General features: G+C 32.0%; 1 protein-coding gene across 1 annotated transcript; it reads left to right on the forward strand.

The window, feature by feature from the left end:
• Nucleotides 1–561: 561 nt before the first annotated feature.
• LOC149545288 (serine/threonine-protein kinase/endoribonuclease IRE1a-like) lies at nucleotides 562–3,627 on the forward strand. The gene is made up of 4 exons (XM_089793728.1): nucleotides 562–872; nucleotides 2,630–2,802; nucleotides 3,003–3,243; nucleotides 3,321–3,627. The coding sequence occupies exons 1-4, from the start codon at nucleotides 562–564 to the stop codon at nucleotides 3,625–3,627; spliced, it is 1,032 nt and encodes a 343-aa protein (XP_089649854.1).
• The last annotated feature ends 10,114 nt before the right edge of the window (nucleotides 3,628–13,741 follow it).

Genomic DNA, 13,741 nt, shown 5'->3' on the forward strand with positions numbered 1-13,741 from the left:
AAGAGTACAGCTTACACGGGCATTATACCAAGATGTAGATATCTATCTCCTTGATGATCCTTTTAGTGTTGTTGATGCACATACAGGCACTCACATTTTCAAGGAATCTGTTCTCGGCATTTTGAGTAAAAAGACTGTATTTTATGTGATCCATCAAGTGGAATTCATGCCAACTGCATATCTCATTTTGGTAATGTGCGATGGCAAAATTACCCAAGATGGGATGTATAGTGATATTTTGCAGTCAGGTACAGATTTATTAGAATTGGTTGGTGCCCATCAAAAAGCTTTGGATGCAATGGATGCTAATGAAAATTCCCATCATATAGTTGCATCTTCAGAATTTGATACGGTGGAATCAAAAAATCAAAATCTAACTAATAATCTACCAAATGAAGCTAAGCCATAGGTGCTATGAATAGAAAGCAATAATGAGATTTTTAGAGGAGCTAATGACTAGGAAGAAAGAGATAAGAGAACAAGTGATGCTGATCCTGAGAATAAGAAGGCTCAGCTGGTGCAAGAAGAAGAAAGAGAGACTAGCAAGGTAGTGATTATTGGATGGCGTGGGGGAACCCAACAACCTTTGGTGATAGATCACCAATTAGCAACTCCCTTCTAATTCAGCTATGTTATGCAGCTCTCGATGCAGCCGTCCTCATTGCCATATTCAATGCTTTGTGTTGTGAATCTTCATCACGTGAAAGTGCAGGGACCCAACACACATCTCATTGGCCATCACTAGTTAAACAGTATGGAACATATGAGAAACACAGAAGCTGGTATCCTCGAGTCCTTCCAGAAGCTGATTTAGCTGGTGCCTCCAAGGAAAAAGAACTTGCAGATAACCGGATCTCAAGAACTAGAAGGAAGTAAGTTGATGATGTGCCAAACAAGAGCAGCATGGCTAAATCAATGGATTATAGGAGGAAAAGTGAGACTACGGGACCAAGGAATTTTGGAGCAAAATGGAAAAAACAACCAAAGACTTTGTCGCAAGAAACTTCTTCTAAAGCTACAGTTGAAGGAAGGTTAGGACCCGCTGGGGGATGTTGGGATTGTGGGGAAGATCATTATAAGAATGAATGTCCAGAAAATCTGAATAGAAGAACTTGAGCCCAAGCCGTATTTGGAAAGTGAAAAGATCAAATGTGGCAATTAACATTTGAGAAGATAAAGAGTTTGAGAAGATAAAGAGTCTAAATAGAGTATTAGATGAGAAACGCATAAAACATCCGATTGGCTTCCAATCAATATTTGATTGTGTGTCAAATTTAAAGTTTCCTTCTCACATGAAGAATATCATCCGCATTAATTGGAGATGGGAATATGAATCAGCTGGAATAAAAAGGAAGAAGATAAAGAGTCTAAATAGAGTATTAGATGAGAAACACATAAAACATCCGATTGGCTTCCAATCAATATTTGATTGTGTGTCAAATTTAAAGTTTCCTTCTCACATGAAGAATATCATCCGCATTCATTGGAGATGGGAATATGAATCAGCTGGAATAAAAAGGAAGTAAATATTTGATAATATGATGAATAAGATTGATTCCGAAGAGGCAGGATGAAACTGAAAGGTCATGGAAAGTTATTTAATGGTAATTTTTTTTTATGAAGGGGGTTCTTTTTTTCCTTCATAGAGTCAGAGTGTTGGAGTAGAGGAGAGGGCATATTAGTTTTCATTGCATATAAGGAGGAGCAAATTGTTGATGTAATGGACTTGATGCTGCAGAGTCAATAGAAGGATGTTTTATATCAATGATTTTCTGTTCTATCTAGTTAGAAATTGTTGCTTCTACGCTTCTTTCTTTTAAAATTTAATTTCCTATCTATAAAACAAAATGAAGACATTGAGATTTCTATAGTCTACTTATTAGTTAGTGTTATTGCATTTTGTTCTTCTTTTAGTTGATGTTATTGTCTCTCTGTTTTCTTTTAGAAAATGCAACAGTAAATTTTTTATTGGTATATTACCATGTCTTATTTCTAACTGATTTATAATATTTTTTGTAGATAATTTTCATATAATTTTCAGAGACCATGACTAGTGATATGGTGGAGAAGTTTGAATTCTTGGATGAAAATCCCATCACTCTTAAACATGTGATTGGTCGAGGAAACAATGGAACTATGGTATATAATGGAACTTATTGTTTCAAGAGAGAAGTGGCAATAAAATGCACAAAAATAATGCATAAAAAGTCAGCCATACGAGAAATACAAATTTTATCTAAAGTCGATTCTCATCCTAATGTTATTAGTTATTATGGCCATAAAATTAAGGACGAGTATTTTCAGATTGCACTTGAGCAATGTAATTGTACTTTACAAGATTTCATCTTTGTTCAGCGAAACTTTATATTTCAACAAAAGAAGATACAAAATGAAATTAAAAAAGAGGAAAGGGAGAAATTTCAGCTTATTAGAGCATTTTGTCAAACTAATGGTGTAGAAATGCTCAACAAGAAGAGGATCCCAACAGATCACACATTCAAATTGCTGAGGTTAGTTTTAAATGATATTCTTATTTTTATAATTATTATATATTTTTATATTTTTTAATAGATTAATTTTTTCCTTATTGTGTATGTATGACACTAATGGATATTATTCTTCAATTCAGGGGTATTCTAGATGGTATTTCTTATATACATGAGCAAGGGATCATTCATAGGGATTTAACACCAGAAAATATTTTGTTAATGTTTGATCAAAATAAAATATGCCCGAAGATTTCTGACTTCAACATAAGTATTCCAATTACACGTGATCCATCTTTTGATTATGACAACATTGGTAAGATGTTTTCTTTTTCTAAGGGGAACACAATAATGATAGTAATTTTTAATAAATTTTATTTCTAAATTTGTTTAAAATTATAATTAAATAGAATAGTTTAATAGATCATATATATTATTGTATTCTTTTCTATATGTAATGTCAATATTGTATAATATATTTGTTATGACAATATAGTGATGTTGATTTCATTGTAGGTAGTGGAACCTATGGATGGAAAGCTCCTGAACTACTAAATGAATGTGTTGAAATTGTGGGAACAGACATACATAACTTTGGATGCATAACATTTTATTTCCTTACATTGGGGAATCATCCTTTCGGTGATATTTTAGAACGAGAAAGAAACATTAAAATTGGCAAATATGATACTTCTACCATTAGTCATATTCCTGAAGCCCATGATCTTCTAGAACAAATTCTACATATTTCTCCAAGGTAAGAGATTTTTAATAAAAATTATCGTCAAAACCTTTTTATTTGTACTAAAAAAGACTTTTATAGTGTCATTCCAGGCTTATGCTGCATGATATCAAGATACATCCATTTTTGTGGATTTTAGAGAAACGTCTACATTTTCTTTGCATTGCAAGTGATCGAGTACAATGGGAAAAGAAAAATCCCAGTAGCTTGAACAACAACATACTCAGGGATTTTAATATCGCTGGAGCATTTGTTTTTGATAGGCCATGGAAAAGAGCTCTAGATGCATCAATAAAATCTCAAATTAATCGCTCTACAAAGAATTATCAATATGATAAATTAAGAGACCTTCTTCGGCTTGTGCGAAACATGTCCAGTCATTACGAAGAGCAATCTTGAGATATACAGGTATATTGTGGTTTCAGAAGAAAAAAAAAAAAATTTGTTCAAAGATATAATTAGGTTTTATTCTTATAAGATTAATATTCAGTAAATTAGTTATAAGTTTAATTATTATTATTAATATTTGATATTTGAATCTTCATAGGTTTTATTTAGGAGGAGACGTGATGGAATAGTGGAGTACTTTAGCGATACATTTCCAAACTTGTTCTTTAAAGTTTTCAAGATTATGCAGACTTATTGTTTCAAAGAAGATGCTTTTCATTGTTTTGCAATATAAAAAGAAGAACCAGTTGTTTGTGTTGGAAATATTAAATTAATTATCCTGTATATGGTCGGCACAGACCATTAACTCAACCACCAGGCTTTTTATATTATTAGTTATAAATGTTGCAGCTAGCTCCGTGCTACAGAGATAAAATAATGATCCAGCCTAACACTATCAAAACAATTTTTATTTTACTTTAATTTTTTATTAAAAAAATAATGATCCATGATAAAAATAGGAAATGAACACATTAACTACAGGGGCTGCACGCAGCTCTGGTTCTTGTCTTTGGAGGGTTAGGCGAAAGTCATGTTTGTGGATTGCTTTTGTATGTTGAAGTAGATAACAAACTAATTTAGCAGTTCCATTTTCCATGACATGTCAAGGAAATGACAATCTTAAAGTGTATTTAGTCATGTAACAATGGAAACATCTTATTTCACATTTGCTAAAAATGGTAGAGTTCTGCTACTTTAATTCAAGATACAAGATAAAGTTGTCACTGCTCATGACCAGTGCTGATCCCTTTAAATAAAAGTTATATTGCTAATTTCAATCAAATTTGTTGTACTTGTTAGAATTTAGAGAAACAATTCGAAGACTTAGCTAGCATATAGAAAATAGCATGGCAAAAAGAAATGTTAATGACTCAAAGTTTTAGTGAATAAATGACTCGGAGTTTTAGTGAATAAATGACTATAACTACAGGAAACTAAATTCTATATTTGATTAGTAATAACAATTGCATTATTGTGTAGAAGCCCTTTGTAATTTTCTATAATAATTATGAGATTTTTGTAAATAGAGGACTATTGGAAAGAGAATGACCATAATTGCAATATAGTTGTTTTTATAATAATGTGTTCAATTGTAATTACAATAACATTATTGTTTAATGTGCTCCTTGTCAATTTGATTATTAATTAAAATGGACTTTTAATTATGAATAATGTACATGTATCAAGAAGTTTACAACGCAGATGTGAAGAAATCTATCTAGGTATTTCAATTTGAAAACATTCCAAGGTTCTAGTAATAGATTACTTTCCTGGATTGTTGTGGATGGAGAAACTTAAGCTTTAAGAATCCTGGATAGTATGAACCACCTGCAAAATATAAAAAAATGTGAGTAAAATATCAATGCATATTGTGTATGAGCTTGAATTTAATTAATAGATCATAAATGCAATATTTAAAGTTGAACAATTCTGAACTTCTATGTAATTTTCATAATTTTTGTGTATGTCTTTTGCATTTAAACTAGCAACAAAATGTTAATTTTATTTGAAGGATGGTAGGGAAGATTGGTGTTACAGGTAATTCCATTACAACTGTTGGCCCTTATTTATTTTTTGATGAATAGTCATTTTCTTTTTATAAATAATATACTAGTTACAATTTACAAAAAAGGGTCGGGGGATACAAAATTACCCCGTGAAAGTTCACATGGTCGAAGTCAGAATCAACAACTATTCATAAAAAAAAAACCTATTAAGCAACCCTTCAAGTTATCAAAGCAGTACCAACTGAGGGGGGTGGTTCATCACAACCATGGAAACCCCAGTCATCTTAGGGATTGGCAGACAAGCTGGGAATTTTCCAGCCATTAGCAGCATCATCAGGGACTTGGTCACCATCCTTTGTATCAGCTCCCGGGGGTAAAATAGCCAACTCCAAGTGAAAAGGCCATTTGCTAGAAACCACACAAGGAGCACTAGGAGGGAGAGCCATCAAACATGGGGTCCATTTGGAGCCATGGTGTGGTGGAGAAGCCAAGAGGCGATGCCAATCACCATCGCCACCATTAGGGGAGTGGTGGCAGGGAGCCTACGAGCATGGTGTGTGAGAGCAACAGGCAGATGTGTTGTGCCCCTGGCAGTGGCCCTTATGTAACACCCTGCCAAGGAATCCAAAAGAATTAACTTAAAGTTTTACTAAGTTTTCCAAACATTTTTATTTTTAAAAAGAATAACATATACAACAATCACAAAGTAGCAGAAGCAATAAGATCCAATCATACATAAGTAAACATAACATATTACATTCCTTAAAGGTCCCAAGAAGTTGAGTCATATTTAAATTTAAATAATAATAATAAGTCAAATAAATAACACATCCAAATGAAAGTAAAACTACAAGTCCATTCCACCTAAATAGTATACATTTATTCCAAATGCAACTTGGTAGTAAAATTCGGAATGCACATTCATCCATTGTACATCTCATAGGGTATGAAAGGCTAAAAGAATATGCATTTAGAAAATAGATTATATCATCCCTTTTGGATCCATGAAACAAATACAAAAAGTGAAATCATTCATCATAAAGATATAATCATCCATCATAATACACAGGGATAGAATGAAAGGAAATGCAGACAAGGAACTCTAGTCATGGCATCAACAGATAGATCTCAATGGTAAGAATAAAAAGCAATACCGCTCGACCTCATGGTAACCCAAAAAGGTCCACTCCCACTATGTTGAGGAGATAATCTCAAGTCCAAAATATGATATCAATCCCAAAATCAAAAGTAATATCTATGTCAAGGAAACCTTAAAGTTAATCTAACTCAAAGGTTCCAAGATAAATCGACATCTAGACCAGAGGCAAACAAAGACATGTAGGGAATCTACTATGTAAGTGGAAAAGTGCCTTCACACAAATTAATGCTAGAGTTACTCTGGTAGTTTAACTTGACCCTAGCCCCCTAGTGATTCTATGTGACACTATTATCCTTTTGTATTGACAAGGCATACTAATGATGCATGGTCGCAACTAAGTGTCCTCTCTACTCTCATCCTAGTCTATACTAGCACTCAAGGTAAAGGCAAGGAAAGGAAATACAAAGACTTTTATTAGGTTCATTTTACTCTCATTTAGTGTATTGTTTTCACTTATTAAACAACTTACAATGGGTTACCCTGGTAGCCACTTTGGGCCCCAACCTCCATTGCAAGCCTCTTCCTAACATTACATATAGATAACTTACAATAAGCTCATAAAATCACAAATTAAAGAATCATAATATTTCACCTCAGCCCTATACAAGTGACTAGAAAGCATCAAAATATAATTCACAATAACCCCTCAATTCTTTACAAGTAACTGGAAAGCATCAAAAGATAATTCACAATAACCCCTTAGTTCTTTACAAGAAACTGGAAAACGTCCCAAAATTAATTGATCGAAGACTCAAAGGTCAAGACAATTATGTCATTACATTCATCCTATAATCATATAAGGACACTGAAAGCAATAATGTACAATATAAGAAAACTCATCATAGAGTATGCAAACACATTACCATGGTTGTGTTTAAAAGATCAAAGATCAAATCATCATAATATCACAAACACAGAACTCTCAAGCCTCTAGTAGATGTCCTAAAACTAGTCAACACTCTAGTCAACCCAAACCCAAAATATAGACTTGACATATAGGTAACTGTGTAGTTTCATAGTTTGGTTTGATTTTGAAAACACATAGTTGAGTTAAGAGTAAAGTTTAAGTATTTGTTTCAATGTATGTTTCAAGCAGATGAGATTGACAGTTTACCCTTACAAATTAATCCATTTCTTATATTTGAATAAAATGCACAATTACCCTTATTCGATTATAAGTCAAATATTCTAAAAATAATTTAAAAATAATTATTTATTACATTATTAAAATAATTATTGATTTTTAAATAAACTAATTATAATTTTAGTAAAATCAATACCATTAATAATAATAAAAAAATAAATTTAAAATATATTAAATGATATTTATTATTAATCAAACTTAATTAAACTAAATTTAATTTAATTAATTAATAATTATAAAGAACAACTATCTTAATATTCATTAATTATTTATTAAAATATTAAATATTAATAAAAGTTATTAATAAAATTATTAATAAATAATAAATTTAATTTAATTCAATTTAAATTTAATAAAATTAAATAAAAATATTTTTTTAAAAATAAAATTTGAAATGCATGTAACATTATGTTTAAGGTCCGTTGGCCTTTAGAAGCTGTGCAACCACCCTATTGTGATAGGGGCCTACGACCGTAGCAATACAAAGTACTATTATTGTCGTAGTACCCTACGAGAAATAGTGGTTATGCTGTCAGGGTGAAGATAAGGGGGGGAGGTGGGATAAAACCTGCCTCTCCTCCATTTTTAAAAATAAATTTTTAAGATAAAAATCCTATTTTTATAAATCAAACAATCCCCCTCCCCAATTCAAACTTTTATAATAAATATTTTGTTTACAAATGTTCTATCAAACACTATCTGATAGGAAAAATATAATCAACTAGCCAAATTCATATTCTAATTTATTTTCTTTCAAAACCCTTCCCAATTTAATCAACCATTTTTAAATCTACAAAATGAGGCTTTACAAATATTTTTATTCCTCACGTATACAAAAGAAATCTACATTCATATTAGTAATTTAAAAATAAACTATTGAAAGATTTGTCACAATGAAATTAATTCACAATCACAAGGAAGAGAGGAATATTAACAAAACATAAGGATCTACCTAGTTCTAATGCTAATTCCCAAAAACCCAAAGATTGTGAGAGATATCTCCTCTCAAAACCGTTTCTCTGAAAATTTCCTTCTCCAAAATTTTTGGTCCCTGAAAAATGGACCCTCGATTGCAGATAAGGAGTTCTCTCCTAAATTCGGGGCACTAATTATGCGATCACCTAAGGGAACTCCTTGATCACAAATTTTGAACTCTTTATTGTTTTTTTCGAAACTTCATACATACTTTATGCAATTTTAAATATCTTTAATAAATTAATTTCTTTTTCACTTTTTAATTTATTTTTGAAGTGTTAATTGTTAAAATATTTATTAACTCGAGTACTAATAATATTTAACATTTATTTAAAATTAATTTCCTAAATATATTATTATCAAATTAAATAAATATTATTACACTCCCAAACTAGACTATAATTATCTCTTTAAATTCAATTCTTTTTATTTAATTAATTTTCTTATTAGTTAAATATAATTAAATATTAAAAATATCATAATAATTTTCTATTAAATTAAATCATTAATTTAATCTTTTAATTTGACTTAATTAATAGAAAAATCACCAAAGACCTATAGGACAAAATATGAAAACCCATCATCAAATACCACATACAAGATCAAACTCAAGGGTTATAATCACAAATTTACATCATATGACACATTTGGAAGGGTAATTGTCTTAGATACATGTCCTAATTTTTCTAGGACAATTGGTTTAAGGTTAGGATTTGGACTCAATAATGTATCTCCCTCTTTTACCATTGAGATATTGCTATAGGGTACGCTCATCCTGACAATTTAGGGATGTCAATACCTAGTACCTGCAATCTACATAAAATCCACACATGTAGAAACACATATATACTAAACTAAATAGGAAATGATAGGAAGTGGTGCATCATGTAGATCCTAACTAGTAGGTGACTATGACTCCCTTCTTTAACCACATCAAAAACATCATACATAAAGAAAATATATACGCACACCATACACATGCAGTATGAGGTAACTATCCATATGAAAAAATGTATAATAATCCATCTAACTAATCATCATCAAATTACTGACTTCACTATAATAATCATCATCAAGGTATAATCATGCATACATGAAGTAAATAGTACCAAGTTGCTTAGAGAAAGCATGTTGCTTGACCACTAGGTAGTTTGGAGTAACGTAAATACAAATTCTAAGGGCTTCCTCCCAAGCAACCAAATTTCCTTATGAAGCAAAAATATTTTCATAGTGGTAAACAAAATCTTGCAGGATGTCAGGGAGAATGGAGAGAACAGAATTGCCTTGTTTGATCTTTTTAATCCCAAAATTGGTATCACAGGCTCTAAGAGGCTGGAAGAATTCTTTAGAAGACTTATTGCCAACCTCCAACCAATGGAAGTGAGCTTTGATCTAAGCCCCCTGGATAGCATAATTATCTGCAATCTTTTTGTCATAATGAAGCTTGGCAAGCTGGATTTACAAATCAACATCAAAAGGGTTAAGGGTGACAGCTTCAGAAGCTTTCTTGAGAGTCATGGTAGTGAATTCATAAGACCATCATCTGAAAACTACCAACTACCACCCGTAGATGGGAAAATATCTAGTAGTTATGGTAACAACATCAATCCACCATTGAATCCATCCTATTTGAGAATTCAGACGTGGCTCCAAATTCTAGACATGTAGGATATGAACAACATTGGAAGTATGCATCAACACTAATGTGTTGATGAAAAATTACATTCTGATAGCTCGTTAGGCAGCTGTGTGCCAAGAAATGGTAAAATAAATGGGATATTGGTTTGATAACATTACATCTAGCAGAGGAATGATAAGTAAATCTAGCTCTGTAGAAAAGGAGAAAAAATATTGTGCAATAATCATAGCACAATCTAGACATTTTAAAATGTGATAAAGGCTAGTTCAAAAGTTAGACCAAGTGTGCCTAACCCCACTATGCTAGCGACAATTAGTATTGAGATCATAAGGGCCCAATTCATTATGTATGTAGTACTAGGCTTCCCTTTCCCCAACTATCCAATGAAAAGGAAAAATGTCATCTTTGTCACATGCCAACTCAACTATATTGAAATCACCATACATAACCCAACTAGTTGGAAGCAAGTTGTCAGCCATCCATCCCCACAATTGAGATCTTTCCTAGCATCATTGGAACCATTAACATTAACTACTCCAAATGAATTATTGTTGATAGAAAGAAAAAGGAAAATTATTCTATGCATGGGGTTATAACTACATGAAATAATAATAGAATGAAGATGAGGTGACAAAAGAGTAACTACATCACCTCTACCAGTTTTGTGTTGAGAAGAAAAAATAATGCCATCCGGCCAAATGATGTGATATGTAGAGGAAAGCATGAAATCAAAAATTTTAACCTCTTGGATGTAAAGAAAATCTAAGTTACCAATTCTATGATGGGTATCCCTGACATAGTACTTTCTGGAGAGGTCTGTAAGACTTCGCACGATCCATGATAAAGAAAATGTAAAAAATCTTCCATATCTTCTTCTTCCTTGAGAGAGGAGTAACTATTTTCCAAGAAAGTTCAAACTTGGTTGAAGCCGAAAGGAATCTCTTCTGGATTGATAGCTCATCATTTCTCCTCTAGTTTCTCAGCAACTTTAGGATGACTGTTAGAATGTCGCACATTCTAAGTTGTAATGGAGGAAGTAGAAAAAGGAGTGTGAACTACAATAGAACTAGTAGCCCTTGTGGCCACTTTGATACCCTATGAGATACTAGGGTTTGAAACTTGAGAAACACCAGGGTTTGATTCTAAAAAGTTATAGTCGACCCTACAATGGTTGGGGTTTGCACTCTTGTTGAAATAGGAGGAATCAAAATGAAAACCACATATGACTATTTAGGAGTTGAGGGAGTCTTGCCCTTGCACCCAATAGTAGTCCATTCTTCTTTTTGTTTCCCTTTTGCTGATTTGGTAGAGGCCTCCTTAAGCAAGGGTTTAACCTTGGGCATAGCCAAAGGGCGATCCCTAATCTTGTGTTCCACTGACTAGCACCTATAACAAGTGTTGTTAAGGTTCAAATAGAGCACCTTCTGATAGAATGTTTGAGAACTAATTTTTATCTCCATGGAATCCATGAGATCCTTGGAGAGAACAACCTCAACACACATACGTTTCTAAGGATGAACATTGAAAAAATTATCATGTTCTTTGGTAATAACTTTGCCAAGAATATTGGCAATAGATTCAATAAATGGTCAACATTGATCTATAAACTAAGAGTTAAAAGTTTTATAACTTAATCCAAAACATAGATTTAGTCTCTGATCTAGGCAGAAATTGTGTGGTATGTGCTTTAAACCATTGAAATTATAAGAAAATTTATGCCTTAAACACAATTAATTAATTACGTGTTAAATAAAAATGAAAACTTAAAGAATTGAGAGAATAAGAAAGAGAATAAGGAGACACAAAAAAATTGATATGGAGTTTGTTTGTGTAGGACTACATCTCTAGGTCAGCTTCTCAATCAAGGGACTTCTTTATAAATTTTTCCAAGCAAAACACTTTGTTACAGAATCCAAGCTTTGAGTCATCATAGTCTCTTTCTTCTTTTACAATTGTTGATGTAAAATAACACCTTGTAAAACTCTTGCAAAAACAATTCTCCTCAAAAATTACAATATTTCTCCTAGAAAAATTTTCAAACCCCAATGCCTTTACAAAGGGGCCATCTCCCATTTAAATACATAAAAATTAGCTAAATTAGGTGACACCAAATTAACAACCTTGTAACTCCCTTTATATTGCAATTTTTTTAAAATCTTATCCCCATCTTATAAATAAAGGTTAGTTTTAATGAGAACCCTTATTTAAATAAGCTTGGTGGCTAAACACTTTGAAATAAGACAAGACATCAAACAATAATTAAATTAAAAAATAGTGTAATGATAGAGTATAATTTTGTGAGTTGGATGTTTAGAGGTTTGACCCTCAATATAACATGTAATATTTTCCAAATAATAGCAAAATCTCTCATACACCAAATTTTGAAATGGTATTTAAATTAGTAGTGCCTGCCCTCATTCACATTCTCTTGGACACATTGTTGCTATTATTATTAGACTATGTTAGACTAGTTTTATGTTGATGGATTAATAGCATTGTTTTGAGACTATCAGACATTATGTTATGGATTCAGTTGATGTATGATGAGATTACTTAGACTCTACATTTCATATGTGCATGATGATTATTACATTACTTTTAGATGATGATTACTTAGATGGTTTATTATCTCATGTGTTTTATTATGGATACTTACCCCATACTTGCATGTGTATGGTGTGCATTTTTGTTCTTATGTATGGCGCTTATGATGTGGTTAAGGAAGGGAGTCGTAGTCACCTGCTAGTCGGGATCTACACAATGCACCACTTCCTGCCATTGCTTGTTTAGCTTAGCATTATATATATTGTATGTACATGCATGGTTTTTATGCAAGTTGCAGGTACTAGGTATTGACTCCCCTAAATTTCCACAATGAGCGTACCCTATTACACTATCTCAATGGTAAGAGAAGGGAGATAAATTCTCAAGTCCAAATCCCAAACCCTTAAACCATTTTTCCTAGAGAGGTAGGACAAGTATCTGGATATTTTACCTTTCGAATGTGTTAGATGACATAATTCATGATTTTTAACCCTTTAGACTAATTTTTTATGGTTGTTCTATGATGGGTTTTCATATTTTATCTTGGAGGTTTATGGTGAATTTTCTATTAATTAAGTCTTAAATAAATAGATTTAATTAATAAATTAATTATTTGGGAAAAATTAATATAATATCATGATCTTTGATATTTTGATTATAAATAATTAAATGAGAATTAATTGAGAAAAAGAATTAAATAAAAGAAATTAAAATAAAATAAAATAATAAAGTAATAAATAAATAATAATAATAGAAGTTATAAAAATTAAAATAAAAGGTATAAGCTTGCCTAGGAGTAAATGCACATTTTAATTTCACATTTGTCAACAACATAGGGGTTGCCGCACAAATTAAGCACATGGTGTCTACAACCTTATGACTCATCTAGAAGGTTGGAAAAAGCTCATGCTTAGTTGTCAACACCTTCTAGTTGTTTCTAGAGACATTCTAGGTGCTTCCTGAGAATTCTTTATATTCAGACACTCCTAGAGGCTTAGGGAGAGCGTTTTTGGGAGCGTGGTTGGAGGACTTAGGAATGTGGGAGAAGGAAGGAGCTTGCTCTATGGATTCTAAGGAGAAGTGATTTAGCATCAGTG

The sequence above is a fragment of the Cupressus sempervirens genome, chromosome 7 (genome assembly GCF_028749045.1).
Source record: "Cupressus sempervirens isolate cs-2001-9-10 chromosome 7, ASM2874904v1, whole genome shotgun sequence".
In the NCBI taxonomy this organism is placed as follows: Eukaryota; Viridiplantae; Streptophyta; class Pinopsida; order Cupressales; family Cupressaceae; genus Cupressus; species Cupressus sempervirens.

Coding starts and splice junctions, on each gene's coding strand:
- LOC149545288 (XM_089793728.1), top strand. CDS start 562: ATGGCGTGGGGGAACCCAACAACCTTTGGTGATAGATCACCAATTAGC. Junction 873..2,629: donor ATCTCAAGAACTAGAAGGAA/GTAAGTTGATGA, acceptor TCTTCAATTCAG/GGGTATTCTAGATGGTATTT. Junction 3,244..3,320: donor ATTCTACATATTTCTCCAAG/GTAAGAGATTTT, acceptor GTGTCATTCCAG/GCTTATGCTGCATGATATCA.